At 35.2% G+C, this 25,661-nt stretch overlaps 1 protein-coding gene across 2 annotated transcripts; it reads right to left on the reverse strand.

Moving 5' to 3' along the window:
- Nucleotides 1–2,680: 2,680 nt before the first annotated feature.
- LOC132627569 (uncharacterized) lies at nt 2,681–13,738 on the reverse strand. 2 transcript variants are annotated; one of them, XM_060342973.1, is made up of 16 exons: nt 13,516–13,738; nt 13,169–13,224; nt 12,165–12,258; nt 11,547–11,725; nt 11,193–11,243; nt 11,050–11,106; nt 6,668–6,788; nt 5,973–6,039; nt 5,828–5,869; nt 5,501–5,606; nt 5,285–5,395; nt 3,784–3,855; nt 3,598–3,699; nt 3,470–3,516; nt 3,306–3,333; nt 2,681–3,091 (listed from the first exon to the last, which is right to left on the reverse strand). In XM_060342973.1, exons 2-16 carry the CDS (start codon nt 13,184–13,186, stop codon nt 2,954–2,956), a joined length of 1,233 nt encoding a protein of 410 aa, XP_060198956.1. In that variant the 5' UTR covers nt 13,187–13,224; nt 13,516–13,738; the 3' UTR covers nt 2,681–2,953. The 2 variants fall into 2 exon arrangements, with proteins under 2 accessions (XP_060198956.1, XP_060198957.1); XM_060342974.1 differs by lacking the exon at nt 13,169–13,224.
- Nucleotides 13,739–25,661: the final 11,923 nt, after the last annotated feature.

Here is a 25,661-nt window from a genome sequence, read left to right on the forward strand (position 1 = left end):
CAACTGAACAGTGTATTCAAATACAGTCAAATACAACGAAAATGTCTAATGGTAGCTACGAATTATAAATATGGAAAAGGTAGTTATGGATGGTTAATTGCTCCTAAAAGTTAGTTATATATATGTAAGTTGTCCTTTTTCTAATTTGGCATAGTACTTAATTAACCTCAAACAAATTTATATCTAAGTTGTTCGGACATGAACTTTCATGTTTGACATGTTCCTAATGGATATAATTTTTAGCTTGTGAAGCTAAATACACACTTAAACATCATGATATCACTTATCAAATTAAAATTTATTTTGAAAGCTCACGTTGTCTGTTATCTGTTTAGGGACCTTTAGGTTATTCGGTGCCATGACACCATTTTAATAAACTGGTTGACTTAAATGAATGAGTCCAGTTTGAATTTCGAGTGTTCAGACTATGCCCTTAATTAATCTTGAAAATATAATGATCATGTCCAAGTTGTAATTTAAACCATATTTAATGTTAATACTAGACTCCTAGTAGACATGGACTAGGGCAGATAGATCTAGTCACAAATTATAATCTTGAAAAAAAAAATGGGTGCCGTTGGTCACAATTATTAATGAAGTTTAACATTAAAGGGACAAGACATATACATACTTGCACGTAATATCCAAAAAAATAAAAGCTGACCAATGATGTAGAAAGAAAGGGATGTTTTGCCACTCAACATGCTTTTTAATTAGCACATAAACTGGCCGTGTCATAACACATGAAAAATTGGACGTGTTTAATAAACACCACCACGATACATACTTTCAGAAAAATGTTTTTCAAAAAGTAAGTTATTTTGTGGTATTTGATTGTCTCAAAAAAAAAAATTATGGAAAATATTTTCAGCAACGGGAAGAAGATTATTTCCCTCACTTTGGGCATATGCCATTTCCCTTCATAATTATTTTAATATATATTTTTTGGTGTAACCATCTGCTAAGACACTAAATTCTATTCTACAGTGACTGTATTAATCAAATAAATCAGATTCTAAGTACCAATAATATGTTTGTTGCTATAATGTGTAGTCTATAATGTTTTATACTTCATAGGTATTATTTTTCCTTTTAACCATAAGAGGAGTAAGGGTTTTTGCTATTGCATCAAAATCAAATTATCAATTTTGGAATAAAAATTCTTCAATCCATACAGTACTCTTTTTTGTTCTCAACCGAGGCTAAAGGTACAAATAATGATGACATTTGATGTGACCTCATGATGTTACTCGACTGATTAATTCGCCAACGGACAATTCAAAAGATTATATTGGAATTTCCTCCTTTCTTTTCCTTTTTGTTTTTTGGGTGGGTTTTGACAACGAGGTGTGAGAGGCTGGGCGTTGTGGGTTTGAAGAGGGTAGAAGTAGGCCGGAGAAGTATTGGGGTGAGGTGTCTAGGCAGGACATGGTACAACTCCAACTCACTGAGGACATGTTCGACCCAATGCATTATTTCTGTCCTAGTTGATCCTGATTCGACATTAGAAGTATAACCTTGATAGGAAGGTGTAGAGGTCGAGAATAATCAGGGTAGAAGGGTAGTGGATAATCCGACGCATTTCATTTCCGTTCCCAGAGTTTTAGCATTATTCTTGTATTTTCTTATTTTTAGATTTCTATTACTATCTGTCATTTCTTTAGTCGTGGTTATCTTGCTATTGTTTTTCTTGTTGCTACTGTCTATCTTTCGTATTTCTATGAGCTGAGGATCTTTTGGAAACAACCTCTCTACCTTCCAATATAAAGGTAAGATCAGCGTATATACTGCGTTCCCCATACTCCACTTGTGGGATTACACTGTCATGTTGTTGTTTGGTATATCCTCCTTATTTAGATCACTTTTCGTTTTAAGAACTTTATATACCAATACTTTTCCACTACAATTCCAATTACGAGTTTAAAGCAAAACTTGGTAGTAACATAGATTGTGATATCCAGAAAAGGTCAGGGACATGTGAACCAATTGTACTTTTTTTTGCCCTCCTTTTGCTTACTTTTGAGTGCACTAAAGTAATTACTTGGCATCATGTCTAAAGTTAACTCCGGGAAATTCATTTCTTAGAAACTTTTTATGTGGTTACACACCACATTAAGCAAAATTCTGAACTTCACTTTTTTTTTTTTTTTTGGTTCCTTTACAACTAATCACAGCCATATCTTTTTGCTTTCATTCTTTTGTTTTGCTGAGTGCGGTACAAAGCTCTAGGTCGAAAAGTCATGAGAGAATATTTTCCTTGGACTTTGCCCAATCACTTGAACTTTTCATTATCATCTAATTAGGAGGCAATTTTAGAATTTGAAGTTTATGAGTTAGATTTATATTAGGGTCTCAAATTAATAGTAGGGCCCTTAATAGTATACAATAATAAGTTAATTCATAGTCAGATATTTATCTATATTTAGTGAATTTCTCAATAAATAAATACTAGGATATAGGAAAAAGTTATTGAATTCACATAAACTCATAAATTATACTGTAGAATCCACCCGTCTGTTGAGTCTAAAAAAATGAAATTAATAATATCACAGAGATCAAGAAACCCAAGAATGACTTCCTCTGTTACTGAATAGCTGTGAATGCTTCAATCACAACCAACCTTCCATGCAGCACAATCTCATACTTAAAATAGGAACAATCTACTATGATGAAGGGCCACTGAAGATAATGTTTTTTTTCCTTTTAATATAGCAGAGCTCAATACAAAATTTTCTAGGACAAAAAGAAAAACTTCATCTAGTAGAATAATTTCTTTCAGCTAGGAAGAATGACACCCACCTAATTAACAAAAATCTGACACTTCGTGTCACTCTCTACAAAAATTTCTTGAATGACTGTCCTTCCGTAGCAGCATGTTAGCACAAAATACACGCTGTTTTGTTGTCAATTCTGTATATCTATGTTTGTCAACTCCTATGTAAAATGTTTATAATTACTGTTTCACTTCTTGATTTTGTGTATCTTCTACTTTATCGGGGGCCGATGAAATTGGAGCACTGCAGGAGGAAATGTCAATCCCGGCAACCTCCATTGCATTGCAAACCCATTCAGGAACATCACCTTGGGGGAACTACAGGTCAAATTTAAGAGGTCACCACAATTTGCAGTAACAAATATTTGTATTAGCAATATAAGGATGCAGGCAAATAGACCAGTAAACAAAACAGGCAAGGGAAGCAGAATTTTCAAGTGATTTAACGCCTTGAAGACGTGGTCAACAAATAATATTGTAACAAGATGCAATTCTCAGTGAAATCATTGTCTGAGTGGAATTATTTCATTACCATTTTTTGCAGAAACTGGCAAACAAATCTGCAAAAATTAAACAAATATGTCAAATGATCAGGTAAGAAGAAGCAATATATAAGAGAGCAGAACATCAGTATAATGTCAAGAAATCTGATAACAGTGAGGGAGAAAATCTATTCAGAGCTAGAGGTGAACATACTCCGGAAACCGTCCTTCAACAATTGAGGAGTGCAAGTCTCTGCTAAGCTGCATAATTTGAATACCTCAAAGTCATGGCTTAGCTAATAGACAAGCGAAAATACCTAATAAAACCTAAGTGTTCGGTACCTTCATCATATAGTGTAAGTTGTGATATGACAGAAGTTGAGATCCCATGGCATCTTTAGTGACAAGGCAATGAATGTAAGCCCTGGTATACGTTTTACAGACCTGTCAAGAGATGAATGGTATTTTAAACAGTGTATAAATTGAAAATAAGACCATCAGTAGTCAAGCATCATCTGTTCACTTTACCATACAATCACATGAGGGATCAACCGGACGCATATCATCTGCCATTGCCTTGTGTTTAAGTCTTAGAACTCCCTGCACATGAGCAAAAGCATTATTCCACTTCAGAATGAATGGTGGATGATATTTTCATCATAAATTGTTTGAGTTCGGTCTTCAGTGCCCAAGTTTATGAAACATTGAGAGAAAATTTCTGGAATGGATTGCAGGAAAATAAAAATAAACCTTAAGTCAACAATAGAAAGATAAAGTCACATGATAAATTAGAGGAAAAACAGTTTTTTTCCTCTAAACTTCCTACAGTTTTTTGAACTACTAGTCTCCACTAAGGCACTAACACAGACAAAGAAGGCATAGTCATGAATACTTTATCCACTACTAAAAAATAACTATTTTCCCACTGAAAATGTTCAATGGCTATTCCTGCAGATATTTTGACTGAATCGTTGAGAAAAGAAAAAATAATAGTGTTTTCACACGGAAAAGTTTAGGGGTTTCCCAGCGTTTCAGTGGGAACCTGTTTCCCACCATGCGTTTTCCCAGTGAGCTAGTTCGGAGGAAATGGGGTGGGAAAATCATTTTTTATAACACAAATTTGCCATTATCGATAGGAAAAGCCTCTGTTTGTAGTAGTGATCACATGGAAGGAGGAGGGAAGTCAGAGTAGTATATGTGTACGAATTCAACTCAAAATGGAGTTTAGTACTACTAAGAAGGAGAATATATATATATATATATATATATATATATATATGTACACAGTCAGAAAGTTGTTTGAGAAGCTCAGCATGATTTAAACTATAAGACTATTAGATCCACGACATGCTTATCGTCTCTCTTTGTGTCTTACGGATCACACAAGATTTCCATATAGATCAAGAATACTCAAAACATTGGTGTTGGGTTAGAATATTAGCAGTTATAGTTTTCTTATCATGCAATATGAGAATTAGTATTCTATTGGTTTCAAACGAATGTTTACTGTGTGATGCCCAGAACCAACTATTTACTGTGTGATAACCAGAACCAACTAAGTGATGAATATATAGAGGTACAACAACAACCACCCAGTGAAATCCCACGACGTGGGGTCTGGGGAGGATAGAGTGTACGCAGACCTTACTCCTACCAAGGTAGGACGGTTGTTTCCGAAAGACCCTCGGCTCAATAAAAAGCATAAAAAGAGGTCAGATAAGGCTAAGAAATTCAAAGCGATATGGCAATGAAAATAACGAAAGCGACACAGATAAAATAGGATAATCAAAGTACAGGAAATAACAGATAATAGCAGAAATCAAAGCACAAGAAATTATACTGCGATAATGCGACTACTAATAAGGAAGGATAATGAGACTATCTACTAGCCTTCTACCCTAATCTGGGTCCTCCAAACCCTCCTATCTAAGGTCATGTCCTCGGTAAGCTGTAACTGCGCTCTTAGTCCGTTTTTATTTGCCTTGGTGATGGATGGATGAATATATAGAGGTAGTGGGCAGAAAATTACCTCAGGTACAAGAGCTGTGCCAAAGCGAGCGGTACGAGTAGGATAGACACAATCATACATGTCAGCACCTAAAGCACTGCACACCACAATGTCTAGTGGGTAACCCACCCCCTGGATTACAGCAGTCGAGATATCAGAAACCAGATAAAACTGGAGAACTGAAAATAAAGGCATCAAATTGAATCAACCAATGAACATCATAAGAGTGACATATACCATTACATATCGTGGTTTATGCTCAGGTAGTGCAGCAGTACACTGAGCCACGACACGCCAAAACGAGTCTTTATCTTCACCGCCTGCAAGACCACCAATAGCATAGCTGTCACACAAGTAAACCCGGTCATTTCACTCAGTTGATTGTTGAACCTCAATTCTTCTAGTTTGGTTTGTCTGGTAAGCTGCTTTTGAGTTTTATAAGTTAAAAGAGGAACATGAATGGGCATATTTTTTTTTTAAATGTGTGTTTACTCGTTAAGAGTTCCACATACAAGGTGATGAACATTTATGATAAAGTGTACATATTCAGAACTACGAACATACCCTGGCAAATTACGTTCCACTAAACCACTGACACATATATCCCTGATAGCAACAAACAAGAACAACAAAGTTCGTCAAATGAGATATAATTATGTAAACAATAAAGCAATCTCAGAAGCAACAGGGATGTCACAATGTAAGTCACCTTAATACGGGATCTAAACCACCTTGCACTATACCAAATAGATTCTGCTCATGTGGTCTCTTGTGAGCTGCCAATAACAAACGAAATCATGAAAAACACAAAATGAGAATATGGTAGAAGTACATCAGCAATTTTAGTTTTAGAAGCTCTAAATTTAACACTAGAAAGAAAAATTCTCAAGCAAACTTTGAAAAACAGTTACTTACAAACAAAAAACTTCAAAAATCCAAGTTTCACCTAGAAACTTACTCAACTATCTGTCAATAAAGTGTTTACTGGACTTAACCCTTGTTAACTGCTAGTTGATAGCATTACATGGTAAATGGGGTATAATATTTTAGGATTATTTTACATTCAATAATAATTTCATCTAACTCTACCACCTAACTTATCGAATCTACTATCAAATATGAGCCAATTTAGTCCTTTCAGTATCGAAGTGTGCCAAATTAACCAAAAGTTAACAGCTCAATTGTTTTCAAAATCCTGTCTCTTTCCTGGGCTTCTCATCCTTAAGAAACCTCCCACCTTTCCAGCCAAAAAATCAGAACAAGAAGTAGAGAAAATCCCTTCATTACAACTGGCCGTAACTCAAATCATATAGAGAGCATCTTTTGCCCACTGAATGTGATTAATGATAAAGTTCAGTAAGATAATAACCACATTGAAAGGTACAGCCTGCTCAATCATATTACCTGCTATGCACCTATCTATCCAACGAAGAGTTCGATACATAGCCTCTTCAATTCTTGGACCTGTGATAGTAGTCTTCACGACATCATCGAGAGCCATAATAATATCTGCACCAATTCTGTTCTGCAATGGGTCGGGAAAGTCAGAAAGTGAAACAAAATCAGTTGTAAAAGGTATCTCAAGAAACATAAACTGATCGAGAAAAAGATATGATGCGACTAATCAGCAGTATTAATGGGAGTAGATGATTTAGAAGCAAAAGCTCGTTACAGCTCTCGTCAGCTCAACAGAAGTTATGCAGCTATACACACTAGTAAATGCAGTACAACAAGTGGAAACAGCATCACATGATATCACCTGTCCAATTACAAAGGATGAACCCAAGTGTACACGGTATGCTAAGCCTATCAGACCAAAAAAGAATAAGCAGGGAACACAGGCCTATTGGCCCTCACGCTGGAGTAGTCACCAGACGCATGTTATTCTCTATACAATAAATGGTGATCCGGTCAAATCATGCTACAATGTTCCATAAAATTGCAGGGGTAGAATATGGCCTTAAAAGATATTTTGGAGAAGTAAAGCTCCACTGGAAGTGGCTTGGTTTATACGCATGCCAGCTAAGAGGCATGTATTACTCAACAAAACTCACAGAGAAGGGTCTTTAGCTTGCGCAACAAATGCTTCTGGTGTAACAATTTGTGTGAAACATCACATCCCTTTTTCCATTACAGTTTCAGCTGGCAGGTGAGGAACTTGTTTTTGAATCTTTTTGATGTGCTGTGTGTTATGCAGAAGACAGTGAAAAAGATGTTGGAAAGCTGGCACAGGCATAGGCTGAAGAAGTGTTTGAACTTATTGGAGCACAGCGCTGCATTCATTCTATGGAGCAATTGGATAGAACACAAACGTAAATATTTTAAAGGAAAATATGATTCTGTTCATAGAGTAAATTTTGTGTCTACCACATTTGGACTCAGTGGTGTAACGGAATTGCTGTCAATTATATGGATTATGTTATGGACTTATTGACTCCTTTTGTTAAAAAGGAGCAGCAGTCCTCCAATCTTCTTTACATCTTAGCACTTTCTTGGTAACAAAATCTTCAACTTATCATCCTTCTACTGTTTACTACCTCTAGAGCATGTCAAATTTCAGCAAGATGTTCATAATGATTGGCATTAAATGTTCCCAAAGATTGCACCAGTTTATAGCTCTCAGTGCTCGTAGATACAGTTGAGAAACTTTGAGATGCGACATAAAGTATAGTTAAACATCTCACAATCAAAAAATTTGGTTAAACATCTGTAAACAAGAGAGTAATCCTGGCTTGAGCTCAATCTGCTTGTAGAGAACCGGGCTGTGGAGAATAGAAGCACACACGTCTTTGTAGAGAAATATAGCAGAAGAAAAGGTAAATCAGAGATACCTTCTGCTAGCCCAAGATCGTTAACTAAGATCGGAAGATTCAACTAAAGAAGAGAAAGCTATGAAAAGGAGAACTTTGTTATGGAACAAGATTTCTTGAATTGGCTTGAATTGCTTTGAAGTGGGTTGTGTTGGGTTTACTTGGGTTGGTTACAAATGACTAAGGCCACCCTATTTATACTTGTGTAGGGATGGCTCTAGAAATACTTCTAGATACATCCATAAGACAAATCTAGTTATCTTTCTATCTTCTAGCACTATTTAGAACATCTAGATATTTCTATCTTCTACTATAAATATCTAAGTGTCTAGAATTTCTAGACATTTCCTAAATACAATATATATCAAAGATATTACATTATAACTTTCTAGAAACTCTTCTAAATATCTATAATATTTTTGTTCTTCCAAAAAATTAAACTTTAATTTTTCACACTCCCCCTTAAAGTAATTTTTTGAACGCAGAAGAACTCAGACGAAGCTTTTGGGCATGCCTTGGTGAAAATCTCAGACATACTTTCCTGTCTCCTCTTGCTTCTTCAAATGACGAAAGTTGTCCGCCATAAATTGGGCCTGCAAAGAAGCATGAATACGTACCAGCAAACTTTTCATCTTTGTAGCGAGCTGGCTTAACAATATTTCTTTTTGGCCTTTGTGAACCACGTGAATCATCTCCATGCTGAGTTTTACATTCCTGAGTTTCCAGACTCCCCCTTTTTCTTAGCTCCTTGACAATTGTGTTATCAGGAGAAACATCTGAGTCGGTGACGATCTGACCATTAATTTCCTGCGAAGACTCAGTACTACCGTAGGATCCACCACTAGATTCCTTTTTCAGCTCCTCAATGAACTGTTTGTCATCTTCAGAGCATCCGAGAACCATATTATCTGTCTCTCCATATGAAATTGAGCCTTCAAGGTCAACCTCTTCATTTATTTGACCGTCAGCTTCTCCATCTGCTTCCATTATTTGATCTGAGCTAGTAATTGACTCTGATATGGCAGATGATTGACCAGAGACTTCAACTTCCACTACAACTCCCTCAATGCTTTCTCTAGAATGGCCACTATTGTCATATATAGTTTCAGAAATTTCATGCTCAGGATCTACTTCAACATCCTCCACGTCCAGACTTTTATTACCAATTTCAGGATCTGCTTCGTTGATTTCCTCGATGGCAGCTGCCACGTCACCAGTCTGAACGTCTTCAGAATCTTCTTGTTTTTTGTTAATGACACCAATGCGTTCTTTCTCCACGTGATGGACTGTATTATCTCCTGAATCCATGATCCGGTCTTTTTCGAAATTGAGGGAGGCTAAGGCATCTACTGCTCTAGTCTCAGCTACGAAGCACCTTCCCCAGTCTTCTTCTTCTTCAACAACTTTCTTGGTTTGAGCCAAGTTGCTTTCTTTGGCTCGGCAAAATCTTTTTATGTGTCCTACTTCACCACATCGGTAACATTTAATAGACTTCTTACCATAATAATGATTAGAAGAATCCTCCTTCTGTCTTGACGAGCTTGAACCCTCACGGAATTGAGAATGTGTCATATCTCTTGAGCCACTTCGCTCTTGTATTTCTTTAAAATTCCTCTTGTTAGCAACAAGAGCATTTTCTTCCTCTTCTTTGATAGACACACTAGCCATCTATTTGGCTAGTAGCTCCTGTGATGACAACAAATTCTCAAACTCCTCCAAGGATTGTTGTTGAAGCCCGTCCTTGAATTGATGTAACAAAAGGGCTATATTCTTTCTTCAAACCACGAATGATAATTCTTCTCATTCGTGCTTCAGAGATAGCTTCATCCGGATTTAATAATGAGATCTCTGAACATAAGTTCTTAATCTTCAAAAAATATTCGGCAATAGAAAGATTACCTTGAATGGTGTTAGCCAATGCATTCTCCAAGATCTGTAGCTGTGCTTCATCCTTCTTATTGAACAAACGATCAAGGGTCCTCCAAATTTCATGAGTTGATTTGCACCTTATAATATGGTCAAACAAGTTGTGAGAGATAGACCTCTTTAGGATGAACTCCGCCTTCGCATTAATCTGCTTCCACTTCTTGTATGCGCTGCTATTTTCCGGTCCGTTTGCAAGAGGACTTGTGTTACTCCCATTAACAACATCCCACAAATCCTCACCAACAAGGTATGACTCCATACATGTCTTCCATACCTTGTAATTGGACTGATTCAATAGCTCCATCCCCAGTCCATTAACACGACCGCTCAAATTCATTTAGAGAAACCAGTTGAATCTACCATTAACCCGATCTTGAAACAAAATCCAGAAGCCAACGTATGGCTATGGCTTTGATACCATGTAGAGAAATATAACAGGAGAAAAGGTAAAACAGAGAGACCTTCTGCTAGTCCAAGGTCGTTAACTAAGATCGGAAGATTCAACTAAAGAAGAGGAAGCTATGAAAAGGAGAACTTTGTTATGGAACAAGATTTCTTGAATTGCTTTGAAGTGGGTTGTGTTGGGTTTACTTGGGTTGGTTACAAATGACTAAGGCCACCCTATTTATACTTGTGTAGGAATGACTCTAGAAATACTTCTAGATACATCCATAAGACAAATCTAGTTATCTTTCTATCTTCTAGCACTACTTAGAACATCTAGATATTTCTATCTTCTACTATAAATATCTAAGTGTCTAGAATTTCTAGACATTTCCTAAATACAATATATATCAAAGATATTACATTATAACTTTCTAGAAACTCTTCTAAATATCTATAATATTTTTGTTCTTCCAAAAAATTAACTTTAATTTTTCACAGTCTTGACACAATTTTGTAATGAATAACCTCCCATGTGTATGAAGATTGCACCAGTTTGCAATTATTATACATTCTGCTTGCTTGGAGTATGACTTTGAGATACAAATATAGTATAGTACGAGATCTATAAATAACAGAACATCTACATCCCCAAAATGTACCTACTTGTATCTGTATTGACTCTTCAGGTGTAAGGAGCATTGGCTTTCCATCCACCGGGGACTGCAAAAATGAAGTGACAAATTAAACCGCATGAAACATAAGAGATAAGGATATGAAACAAATATGGGAAAGCAGAAAGAGAGTACCTGAAACGTGACACCCTTCTCAGTGATATCAGCCAAATGCAACAAGGAGACCTACAACCAGAAAGGTTTTAAACTCATTTGACATCTCTTGCTCTTCAGAACAACCAGTTTTTTCATTGTCAAACAATACATCATATAGAACAAAGCATTTCATGAGGATTCATAAGACACTAGACAATTGACTTTGCAAATTTTAGATCACCATAAGCATAATGGCGGAACAATAGGGCACTAAGGTGTATAGACTTCCTGATGAACATGTGTTTAGTACATTCCTAAATAAAGATGGATATAGCATTTCAAAAAAAAAAATCTTAAGTGAACATTGAGGAAGTAGAAGTGTGATAGACTTACCATTTGAAAGCCCCCAGAGTCAGTAAGTAGCGCCCTCGGCCAATTCATGAACTTATGAAGACCCCCTAACTCATCAATGAGCTCAGAGGTAGGTCGTAGTGCCAAATGATATGTGTTTCCAAGGATTATTTGGCAACCAATATCCTCAAGCTGGTGGGTGGTCAACCCCTTTATAGTGCCTGTGAATATGAAAAGTCCAAATGTGTGACAATGAGAAAAATGCATACCATCAACAAATACAATAAAGTATGAGGACCAATAAAAAGTACTCTCATAGAAAGATTCAACACAAAGTCTGCAAGCTATATAGTACAGAATACAATTTGCACCAAACCCAAGCATGCACCTCTCAATACCCAGTTAAGTGATATAGTTTTGGCTAGACACGGTTACCAGACCATCTATGAAACAACTTCAGTCTTTTTCAATCAAATCAGTCCTAAATCCTATACTTTCGACCTATTTATAACAAGAGGTATCAATAGACTGCTGGCTCTAATTGTTAAGGTTTGTCAAATATCTAAAGAACTTGAATATAGACTAGATACAATATAACAAATTAATCAGGGAGAGAGAGAGAGAGAGCTTCCTGTCAATCAACTCCTAACATACTCTTACCTTGAGTGCCAACAGGCATGAAAAGAGGTGTCTGGCACTCATAGTGAGGGAGTATAAGCCGAGCTGCACGAGCACGATTAAATCTTCCAAGGATCTGTCATCAGAAATATTTAGGCACAGTTCCTTAGTGGGGTAACAAACAAGTAATTTTATTTGTACATGATAGAATTACATTACTACGCCATATTAGATGCAATAAGAAAAAACTGCTGATGTCATCTGTAAGATCGCCATCAAGCTTTCCCTAAATAAATTGGATATGGTTAAAAACTAGCCTTCGGACAAAGCTGTGTCACGCAAACCACTTCCTTGTCCTCCTTCATTAACCGAGCTTATTATTGTGTTAAAAGTTTGCAACTTCAAATTTTCAATCCTAGGTTGATAGGGCATGGTGTTTTGACGAGTACCATTGATCCAAATTCTCATATAAAGGTCTATTATACTACAATAGAAGCGGTAATAATGTTCTTTGTGCTGATCCCTATTACCAAACAACATCAGCTTACAGCGACAATAACTACGCCTCTATCCCAAACTACGTTAAGGTCAGCTTTATAAATCCTTGAAATCCGTCCTCACCATTTGAACCCTTCTCAATACTCAATAGTTTGTTATTACTATAAGACAAATTATGATTTATCAAGATTCAATAATCCAGTTTCATAAGTGCACAATACAGTTGTGTATGTTAAATGCAATTAGCAGCTTCTATCACTACACCAAAAGAGGCTTTTAGTGGCAATATATTTTCCTTTTAGCGACAATAGTTATTGCCACAAAAACATTTACCAGCAATTGGTTAATGCCATTAGATCCAAGGTCGCTAAAGCCTTTAGCGGCATTTATTGTTAGGGCTAAAGTTTGGTATTGCCGGTAATAATTGATTCTGGAATATAACTAGCGTCAATTAAGTTATTGCCGCAAATTAGTTGCCGCTAAAAGCATATTTTGTTGTAGTGTATTTTGTATAAATCTCTGCAGAAAAATTAGTCAGAGAAGTTCACCTCGAAACGAAGTGCCATTAATGCCGCTATAATCCACCAGGGTCAGTATCTAATAACTGAAACAGCCAACAAAAAAAAAAAAAAAAAAAAACCTCAGTTTTTAGCTCGGCAAATTAAAAAAACTTCAACTCTTATACACACAAACTTTAATTCCAGAACCTAACACGTCACCAAAGCACAAATGCATTGTAGCTCAGGACTAACAAACAATCCAGTCGTATAAAAACGTACATATTTTGCCACAGAACGAATGACAATATAAGTTTATTATGGCTAACGTCTAAAACATACAATTAGGTCTGGACTAAAAAGCAAATAATGCATGGAGATTGGATAGACAAGCTTACATATAACGGTGGATATAGCAGCAGTGGCGGCGGTAAGAAGAATCAGAGTATGAGGGTGCGCCCTAAATTAAGTCTATGAGGTACGTAGTAGAAGTCAAATTTTCCTTAATATAGGCATAAGATCTAAATTTGTCTGACCACTTTCGGACAGGAATGAGTTTCCTGTTTGTCTAATTCTAGTATCAAAGAGCATGTTTGTCCCAACAGTCAAAAATTACTTAGTTTGGAAAAAATATTTTTGTCAGGCCTTTTAGGAAAATTATTTTTAGAGAAAAACAGTCTGTCTTATTAAATACCTCTGTGTTTCACTTTTGGAAAAGGACAGATATCAATATACTATACATAAATATATTAAATAAAGAAAATATTATAAATACTTATTATGGAAGTTTTTAGGGCTAGTTTGGTACAAGAGATAAGGATAAATAATCAAGGGATTATATTTGAGATGAATTTATCCCACGTTTAGTTAGGATAAAATGGTGGTACAACTAATCCCGGAATTAGTCATCCCAGGATTATAGTGTTATTTTATCCCTGTGAGAGGGTAAAATAATTAATCCGGGGATTACATGTTTCCAACCAAACGACCCCTTAAAGTTATAGAGAAAAAGTTAATTCATGTTTTGTTTAGCGAAGGCTTTATTACCTCAAAGAAGAAGAGGAGAAACGGGGAAAGGAAAGGGGAAGTTACATAAATACAAGTAAATAAGTAAAATATTTCGTAATCTACAACTATTAACTAAATTACATAATCTACAATATATAATCTATATTTACGGTATATGGTTTTATACCATAAATTAAAAAATGTTGCTATGAATAAAAGGCTAATAATAAGGAGTTTCTTATATTAGTGATAACCAAATTAAATACATATCAGAACACATTAATTACTTTTCTAAACATCGCAATATACTCAGCTAGCAATTTAATCCATAAAATAGTATACTACGGTTTATATGATATACATTATACAATTCCTTGAACAAGTATAAATATTCTTGTACTTATATATTACGTATATTTCACTATTATATACTCTATATAATAGTGAAATATATTATTTTTTATGTATATTAACCAGTATATACTATATATAAAATAATTTCTCATGTATGGTAAACAAAAAGAATATATATATTTGACCACATACATTATTCTATAAATAAGGCAAATATTGTTTATTATATTAAATATATACAAATATAAATTTAATTGAGATAATTTTCCTATTTCATGGAAGAGAGAAAAAAAAAATTGAATAACTAATATGTGATGGCAAAAAGGAAGCCAAGTTTTATGGGATGGGGTGTCAATTATTAATGAAGATCCTATTTTAGTGTTAATCCATAAGTAATTATATTATTCTTTCTATTTATTATATATTGTATATTTTATATGTTATTGTAGAGTACAATTGGTTGGCACATATTCATATATTAGGTATATCGTAATATTATATACCATATACACAAATAATATTATTATATTATATACTCTATATAATATACAAATTTAAATAAACTAATTTCTATTTTATATCCGCAAATATTTTGTTATCATCTTTTCAGTTGAATATACCAATTTGAATAAAATATATACTTTTTAAGGTATATTTTCATGTAGTGATAGTGGAGGAATTCTTGGAAAAATTAAGATCGTAAGGGAAAGATTTTTGGGGATTCTCGGGAGTATTAAGATTGAAAAGGCAAGATTTTTAGGGATTCTTGGATCTTGGGGAGGGCTCATAAGGAAGAGGCACAAATTTGTCAAGGTGAACACATTAATATCAAGGAAAGGAAGAAATTCATTCTTGGGATTTTGAGGATTTTGTATGGAGAAATACCCAACAGTAGGGGAAAAGCAGAGATTCATTTTGGGATTCTTTGGAATTTGAGGATTTTGTACGTACGAGTGATATAATATAATAAATAAAATATTTCCTTTGTATTGATATTTTAGGAAGATAAAAAGTTGTATTTGTGTAATTAAAAAGTTAAAATTTTGAAAAAGTTGTATTTGTGTAATTTTTTAGAAGTAGTTGTAATTTTTTTAATTACCATTTTAAAAAATTGTATTTGTGTGAGTTTTCCGGAAAGAAACAGTAGAAAAGAATAAGAAGGAAGTAATTTGTATTTATGATTTACGGACTATAATCCAAAAAGGAGGAGGCGAAGGAGAATAAAGATAAAAAGGAAAAAATGAAGAAACAAAAATAAGAAGAAAAAGTAATATTTAATTGAAAAATATGATATGTTAGTGTTTTTTTTCGTTTTGGGTAATTAGCAACTTTTATTAATCACCAAAAGGGATATTTACAAATCTAAGCTAGAATAACACAACTAGCTTTCTCAAAATCAGGTTAAGCTGCTGTGAGGACTCGTATTAAAAGCTACAGCTATCTGAAAGATTCCTAACTGAAATTGAAGCTCTGACATTACAGACACAAGCTACTCTTCTTGCAATATCTTCTACAGTAGTCTCTTTCTCAAATACCTTGCTATTCCTCTCCTTCCAAATTGTATGAATATACTCAGTGTGTACTAGTTTGAGAACCTGTGCTTGCTGACTCTTGTCCTTAACCTTTTGAAGAAGCCATTGTTGCATTAAATTCCAGGATAGGGTGGGTGGTTGGTTGATTCTTAGTCAGAGTAGCAGCCTATGCCATAAACACTTAGCAAAGGAGCATTCTGCAAAAAGGTGGTCCCTTGTTTCTGCAACCTGATTACAAAGCACACATATTGGATCAACTTGCATTCCCCACTTTAACAATCCATCAATTGTAAGCAATTTGTTTTGTATCTGCAATCAGAATGTAAAAACAACTTTAGGTCTTGCTAAATTTTGACATATGAACCCCTTCCATGCTACTTTGGGATAAACACCAAGCATCTGAAGATAAGCCTTTATGATCAAGCTTTTTTTGGCCTTCAATTGCATTATGGATAAGGTGTAATTGGTCTTTAGCCCCAATAACTTTCCTGACCATCCAACTTTTCCGAGGAGGAATTCTCACTTCTGCCATGTTGTGATCTTTTATATATATACAGTAGCTATGGATCCACTTGATTAATAGTTTGCCTTGTTTCCTCTCTAAATCCTAGCACATCTTCAGAATAGCAGCTTTATTCCAGATTTTTAGATTGATAAGATTCAAGCCTACAACCACCTTTGATGTACATATCTCATCCCAAGAAACTAAGGCTTTCTTTGTGATGGCATCTGCCCTCGACCAGATGTAACTTCTGCAATAAGCTTGAATAGCTTTCATGGGTTGGCCGGAATAACAAAGAATTGAGTCCAATAGGCATGGACAGCAAAGATCACTGTTTGATCAAGTTGTATTCTCCCTGCCTAAGACAACTTCTTTGCTGTCCGTGAAGACACTCTAGCCACAATTTGATCAATCAGAGGTTGCCATTGAGGTAAGCTCAACTTTTTGGTGAACAATGAAATACCGAGATATTTAAAGCGCAGTTCACCTTGGCTATAGCCCATTGCTTGCTAGATATGAGCTCTTTCAATAGGTGCAACACCTCTATATTAGATATCACTCTTGGATAAATTAGCTTGTAGACTTGAAGCAGATGTAAAAATGGAGAATTTTTCATTTAACAATTATACTGAAGTGAGGTATCATCTGGCAAACATGAGAAGGTTGTCTGCAAAACTTAAATGAGTGATGTCCAGCCTTTTACACATAGGATGGTACTTGAACTGATTGTGTTTCTTCATATCTCTTAGGTTTCTACTGAGGTATTCCATCACAATGGCAAATAATCCTCTAGCTGCATGAAAAGGTTCAGTCAGTTCTCCATTGATCAAAATAGAGATAGACAAATTTATGACAGATTCAAGAACCCAACAAATGAATTTATAATGGAAACCCAAGACTTCCGTAACTTGCTCCAAATACTTTCAATCCACTATCCACCTTTATCATACACCTAGGTGAGACATGTTTTCTGCTATAAGTTTTGACAAGCTCATGTGCAAGAATTATGTTGTCAGCCTCTTTCATTCCTGGTATAAATCTGGCTTGTGTTTCAGAGATCACAGTGGCAATAACTTGTTACAGTCTATTAGCTAGAACTTTGGCGATTAGTATATGTTAGATTTATGAGAGATAGTTGAGGCCCGAGATAGTTTTGTAGATATAATTTTTTTGAAAAATAATTTTGTGCTTCTTGAAAAAAGTTAGAAATTTGTAACTTCTTCTCGACAATAGAAATAGTGCTTTTATTGTCGCTCAAAAACTTTTTTTTTGGCCAATCACCTCAAATCTCAAAAAAAAAATACAAAAAAAAACTTTTAGCCTAAAAAAAACTGGCCAAACAACCTAGTAGTATAAATTTGTTACTGCAAGGTAGGGCTGTATTCGGATTTTTTAAAGGAATTTTTACATGGTGTAAATAACATTTATTAGGTATTTATCATTAGTCGTTATAATTTAAAATAATTACAATACATAACTAACTTTGAATAGCTAATTACAATTTGCATCGAATCTGAGTGTATTTACAATTCTTCCTCTCCACCGTCTTCATTTCTCAGATATGAGTATTTCCTCCTAGCTCCAACACAATTCTGCAGTTGAACTAAACATTAGATCCTTTTTGTTGAAGTATTGCTTATGTATTTGCTCATTTATCTATGTATTTTCTCATTTATTTGTGTATCATTTCATGGTTTTGATTTTGCGAGAAGAAACAAGATTATCGAAGAATTATTCTTTTTCCCTAATTGAGAGAAAAAAAATTCCTAACGGCAAGTAGGGAAGACAATGTAAAGAATAGCACGCGTTGTCTGGTGAAAGGAAGAAACTCATTAACCCAATTTGGTCGAATGTATCTTTCGATCCAATGTTACACTCAGAGGTCACCTTTTTCTTCTCCTCTCGTCGATCGCGGCGACAGAGTTCGCCGTTGACAGCGGTGAGAAAGAAATGGTTGGCGGACGGATGGACGATGGCGCCGCTGCCGGATCTGAGTGTATTTATCATTGTTGTTGCTTGAGATGTATTTATTTTTGTTTGAATACATGGAAAAAAATGGTTTTTGGTTGGATCTTTCGGACGATGGAAAACTCTTCGGCGGAGTATTTAAGATCTGAGTGTATTTTATTTCTTGTATCTCAAATCTGAGTGTATTTCTGTGTATTCGTTATTTTCTTTTTAGTGTAAATAGAGTGCTTCTTTATGTATTTTTTGCTTGTATTTCGAAGGATATTTCTTTTGTATTCAAATGAATATATTGAATTTTGGATACACCTAAACATCCCTGTATTTTGTTTTTGTATTTATGTTGTTTGAATACAATCGAATTTAAATACAATAACTTGAATACAATGTAAAAGTTGTTACGAAAGCGAAATACAACCGAATTGGAATTTAGACGAATTTGAATACACGTTACTGTAGCTACGAAATGTAATTAGCAAAAGAGTAGTTATGCCTAAAAAAAAACCCAAAATGTAGTCATTTGTGTAAGTTGCCTTTTTTTAAATACCAAACCAAACGATTTGCGTCTGATTTTAAACCTATAAACCAAAGCAAACCAACAAAAATCGGGTTTTTCTCGAATTTTTCATTGTAGTTAATGAAAAGCACCATATAACAACATCTGTGTTATATCCCGCATTTCGTACATTCGGATATTTCAAGACAATTGTGACAAGCCAAGGGCAAGGCCATATTTTGATCTTGGTTAACACATAAGTTGTTTATGAAAAATTTTGATGTGAAAATATTGGGAAAGGCCAAGGGCAAAGTTGGAATTTGGGAATTAAATTTTCATGAAGTACAAGACCAAAAACAAAATGGGCTTGGAAATTTAAGGGGCCATTTGGCCATCCACTTTAATGGGCCAAGGCCCATGTGGGATTTTAAAATATGTAGAGAAAAAGATGACAAATTCATCCACTTTAATGGGCCAAGGCCCATGTGGGATTTTAATATATGAAGAGAAAAGATGACAAATTCATCACATTTTCAAGAACATTCAAGAAAAACTTGAGGGAGAGAGAGACAAGGGCCTATTCGGCCAAGAACAAAAAAAAAAAAATTTGGAGCCTTCAACTTTGATGCAAAAAAAATTTATTTCTTCTAGTATTCCTACTAACTCAAAGACCTCTTCAACATGGTATAATTTTCGGGGCAAGAAAATACCTTTTGTGCCAAGTGGAAAATTCTAGAAAAGGTAAGAATTTTTTTTTTTATTTTTTATATTATGAAATACTTATATATATGTTGTAGTGTGTGGAAATAAATGAAAAGTATGAAATTTGTGTGTTGTGGGTGTGTGTGTGTATGGCCGTGTGTATTAAGTTGGTGGAGGAACATGAATTAAATTTATGTAGTATGTTAATTGTGTTGTTGTGACCCTTGTGATGTAAATGGAAGACAAATAGTTCAAGTTGGCATGAAAATTGGTTGTTAAGTTGTTGTAGGAAAGTATGTGATTTTATTATAGTTTTATGTAATTATGAGAATGGAGTTGTTAAGGTGTAAATTGTTGTTGTTGTTGATGGAATTGGAAGATAAAAATGTGTTGTGAATGTTCGTGTCGAAGATTGGAGGTTTCGGGTGAGGTATGATTTTTGGTGGGATTGTCGGAATATTGTGTAGATTGTTTGAAATGCCCTTGAATTATGTTTGAATAATCTTGAGCTAGTAAATGAATATGTAAGTGGCGATATTGGCTTGGAATGTGTAGTTGAATTGAATAATGATGAACTATGTAGAAAGGAAGGTTACTAATATTAGAATGCGTTTTAAATTGATTCTTGATGTTATTGGTATGGTTGTTGGTATGGTTGTTGATGAATTTGGCCGAGTTAAATTCTCGGGGATGTTGAATTTACAGGGGAGATGCTGCCGAAATTTATGTAGACAAGTACTAGTTAGAATTGGATTTCTAAGTACTTGTAGCTAATATTTGGAAATTGATAATATTATTGTAGATATTAGAGAGCCCGAGACTTGAGTCGGGATTTGATTAGCGAACGATCAAGGTATGTAAGGCTCACATTTCTTTCTTATGGCATGATCTCTATGAAGTGAACAAATGATGTATATGTATAATTTCAAAGAAATTCTCGTTCTTAGAGCCATTAGGGTGGCTAATATCTTTGACCTGCATAAGCTGTTTCATATGGTTTCGATACGTATTCACGATTCTGAAGCTCTACTTGATAAGTTTCCGAGTTCGTTTACGATTTCTATTACCCTATTGGGACGAGGATACGTAGTATGGTTGAGATTATTGCATAATTGGATAATAAGCTAAGTATGAGAATTCATGTCCTTAAAATGATTTAGTAAGTATTAATGTTTCTAACTTTTGCATATAATCTTGGATCGGGCCGAACGTTCCTCGGCAATAATAATATAAAACGTTCATGGATCGGGCTGCACGTTCCGCAACAATACAATGTACGATGTTTTACGAATATGCGTGCATGAATCTGTTATATGTATATATATATGATATATGATGTCAGCATGATGTCCAAAGACCTATTTGATATGTTCCTAAGTTGGCATTAAGAGATAAGTGATATGATTAATGTCTTGATTTTCAAATGATAGCACGCCCGACTACTCCATCGAATCTTGATATACTTTGATATGTACATATGTCTCCAAAAGTTATATTTGATTTGATCTATATGACATCTGAAAGATACCTGATATGATTATTACTTCGATTATCCAAAATGGCTTCTAAAACGCTTATAGAACGTTCTGTACTTCAAACGTTTGTAACTTTCTCATACGAAGTCGGATTGACCTGGAACTTGTTTCTAAGCCTTCAGATGTTAGTAAGTGTATGTATCTATTGAGTCTTGATTTGTGTGCATATGGTTTCACATTATTCTGTTTGTGCAAGCCTTAGTCTGGATTTCACTGAGCCCGGGCCAGGACATGTTATCGTGTGCACTTCTCTGCATTATTCACCGAGTCCTTCTCACTTGCGGGCCGGGACACGTTATATGTATATGTATGTGATGATATGATGATACGAGGATGACAGCCAAGATGACATGTGATGACTTTATCCACCGAGACCCGCAATAGAGGGCCGGGACACGTTATGTATATGTGATATATGATTCTGCCATGCATGATTCTATCCACCGAGTCCCTTAGTAAAGGGCCGGGACATGTTATATGCATACACTATACATGATGTTAACATACATGATTCTATTCACCGAGTTCCTCACAAAAGGGCCGGGACACGTTATATGCACATATGGTATGTGATGTTGATATGCCTGACCTTATTCACTGAGTCCCTCTCTAAAGGGCCGGGACACGTTGTATATATATGTATGTATATGTATATGTATATGATTCAGGATTTGAGATTTACTACTTTGTTTCCATTTTTGGCTATGATTCCCCGTTCTGTATTTCATGCCTTATATACTCGGTACATTTTCCGTACTGACCCCCTTTCTTCGGGGGCTGCGTTTCATGCCCGCAGGTACAGACGTTTATTGTGGTGATCCGCCAGTCTAGGGTGCCCTTTCTACTACTTTGGAGTGCTCCTTTGATCCGGAGCCCACACTTTTGGTATAGATCTTTCCGTTGTACATATTTGTGTGTATATGATTATTCAGGGGTACGGCGGGGCCCTGTCCCGCCATATGATTCTGTTATGTTTGTTAGAGGCCCGTAGACATATATGTGGGTCATGGGTCGTCATTGTCCGGTTATGTCTGTGATTTGCGTCTAAGCAGCACTATTTGTTATGACAGCCTTAATATCTGTAATGATTAATATTGTGGGATATGAATAAGTTATAGATATGTCGATTCGATAAGTAGGTGTGTAAGGGTGTCCAACTCGGGCACCAGTCACGGCCCACGGGGTTGGGTCGTGACAATCTGCTTGATATCTAGCATTGAACTATGATGTTAAACTAACTCCAAAATACAAAGAACTTTCAAAGATTCATATATCTTGCGTTTACACGTGAAGAAATTATCCTGCATTTCGTGTAGAAAGTAAAAATAATGAAGGAGGTATCTTCAATTACATAAATGAACCCAGTTTAGCAGAAAGCTCAGCTTCAATTATTTTGGAAGGCATAGCTCATTATTTAGCTTTGAGAAAATGGCAAGAAGTAGCACTTACGTAAGTGGTTCTATAATAATCTTTTAAATGTGCGCTTAGGTAGTTTTAGCCATTAGTATTTACTAAAACTAAATACTTTTGGTCTCTGTTATATATAAAACACAAGTTAATTTTGCTCATTGGGATTTTTGTGTATTATTTATATGGGCTTCAAATATTGACCATTTCATAAATTAAGTCCAAACCGGAATGTAAAAGGGTCATTTGCACGATTACCTCCAAAGGCATTAGTCTTTAATTTTTGCCCCTCAAATTGGTGGTCTTTAGTTTTTGCCCTTCGCCTAATATTATGAAGTTTGGGATTCGAATCCCGGCTTAGTAAAAAAAAAAATCACAAGGCGGAGTTTCCTAGCAAATTTAGGCCTATTTGGGCCAAAGTTAGGCCTCAGGCAGAGTTTTGAAGGCATGCAAAACTCTGTCTTACGAAATTATTATTTTTTTTTTAATTTTTTTTTTTACTGAGTTGGGTTCGAACCCAGAACCTTTGGGTATTAGAAGAAAGGCAAAAATTAAAGACCAGTGCCTTTGAAGGGCAATCCGCACAAAAAAATGAATGTAAAAATACAAAATTATGAAAAATTTAAGAAAATATTTATAAATAACATTCTAATACATATTTTTATGTATAAAATAATTTAAAAGTAGTATACATATAATCGGGTCGGTTTGGGTTTGGTTTGACTTTTTAGTTTATAGTTTAAACCAAATCAAACCTATTATGGTCGGGTTTTTTTCCCAACATCAAACCAAATCACTGGTCAATTTTTTTTTTCCGATTTGGTTTGATTTGTCGGTTTGGTGCGGTTTATCGGTTTCCTTTGTACAACCCTGCTACAAGGATACCTTCACAAATATTACCGTAATTCACATTTTGATGTGTTAGGCCAAACTTTTTTTTTTTTTTTTTGTGTGCAGAAAACTAGAGATATGAAATGTCTGGCAAAAACATTTTTTTTTTTTTGTAGCAGCTTAAACCTTTTTTTTTTTTAGCTATTGAGAAAAAACTATAATTTTTTGTACTACTACTTAAAAAATTCATTTTTTGCGCGGATTTCCCTTCTTTTGGGGCGGTCTTTAATTTTTGGCCCTCAAATTGGTGGTCTTTGATTTGTCCTTCGTTTAAAACCCAGAGGTCCTAGGTTCGAACCCAGACTCTGTAAAAATAAAATAAAATTCGCAAGGCATAAGTTGGGATTCGTAGGGCAGACGTTGGGATTCACAAGGCATAAGTTGAGACAGAAGTTTGCAAAATTCAAGCATTTTTTTTTTTTTTGGGTATTAAGGCAGAGTTTGGAACCCAACTTATGTAAGTTGGGGTCCAACTTATGGCCTGCGAATCCCAAATTATGCCTTCCTATTTTTTTTTTAATTTTTTTTATTGATCGGGGGTTCAAATCCGGAACCAAGAGGCCTTTAGCGAAGGGAAAAAAATTAAACACCACCCCCAGCGAAGGGCAATCTTGCAAATTGGCCTAAAACAATTAACAAACTTCAAAAAATATATTTACCATAATCTCTCATTAATTTAACTCAATTATCTCTTAAATAGATTAATTACAAACTTTTTCACTTTTCTCCATTTTTTTTATTTAACTAGGAGTATATTTATATTAGAACTTACATATACTGAATTTATATTGAATTATACTATTTTTCTATTTTAACTAAATTAAAATAAAATCTTTCATAAAAGATATTTAAAATCATATTCCTAATACTATGGGTGTGTTCGGTATGGAGGAAAACGTTTTCTAGAAAATGTTTTCCAATTTTCTCATGTTCGTTTGGTCAAAATTTTTAGAAAACATTTTCTTTTGGAAAACATTTTCCTCAAAATTGGGGAAAAAAAGTTTTGACATTATTTTTGGTTTTTTGCACCCCCACGCAAACCCCGCACCCTAGCTCCCCTCCCCCACCCCACTCCATACCCTAGCCCTCCCCTACGCCTACCTCCTCACTCCCTCCCCACCCCACCCCCTCCCCCCCGGCAAAAAAAAAATAATTAATATTTTTGAAAAAAAAGTTTTGACATTTTTTTTGTTTTTGCCCCCCCCCACCCAAACCCCGCATGCTACGCCCCCCCCCCCCCCCCCCCCCAAGCAATTTTTTTTTTTTTAAAAAAAAAACAAGTTTTGACTTTTTTTTGCACCCCACCCCACCACGCACCCTACCCCTACCCCCTCACCCCCTTACCCCCCTCCCTCCCACAAAAAAATTAATATTTTTGAAAAAAAAAGTTTTGACGTTTTTTTTGTTTTTGCACCCCCCAAACCCGGCACCCTACACCCCCCTCCCCCCAGCAATTTTTTTTTTTTAAAAAAAAAACAAGTTTTGACTTTTTTTCCACCCCCACCCCGCACCCTACCTCCTCCCCCCCCCTCCCCCCCGGCAAAAAAAAATTAATATTTTTGAGAAATGTTTTTTGACTTTTTTTCGGTTTTTTACACCTCCCAACCCTCACCCCACTCCGCACCCTAACCCCCCCCCCCCTCAAATATTTTTTTTGAAAAAAAAGTTTTGACATTTGTTTTGGTTTTTTTCACCCCACCCCACCTCCCCTCCAAAAAAAATTGAATAAAAGTTGACAATTATAAAAATTGAATGTTTGCGTGGTTAAAAATTAAAACTTTTGTAATAAAAAAAAATCAAAAGAATTTTTTTTTTTGGAGGGGGGCGTGGGGGCGTAGGTGGGTGGGGTGTGGGTGGGGTTGGGGGTATGGGGTTGGGTTGGAGTTGGTGAGGCTTGGATGAGTATTTCCAGAAAATGTTTTCTATCAACCAAACGAACGTGAGAAAATAAGTAAGAAATTCACTTCTTTTCCACTACCCAAACGAACATGAGAAAATAAGTGAATTTTTCTAGGAAAACATTTTCCTCCACACCCTATATTTTAATAATTTGAGACTTAAATTATTCTTTTCAAAAAATTAATGAAACACATTCTATATATCAAATGCTAAAAGAATATCTTGTCAAACAAATTGACCTAAAAAAGTTACT

This window comes from Lycium barbarum, chromosome 2, assembly GCF_019175385.1.
Source record: "Lycium barbarum isolate Lr01 chromosome 2, ASM1917538v2, whole genome shotgun sequence".
Classification (NCBI taxonomy): Eukaryota; Viridiplantae; Streptophyta; class Magnoliopsida; order Solanales; family Solanaceae; genus Lycium; species Lycium barbarum.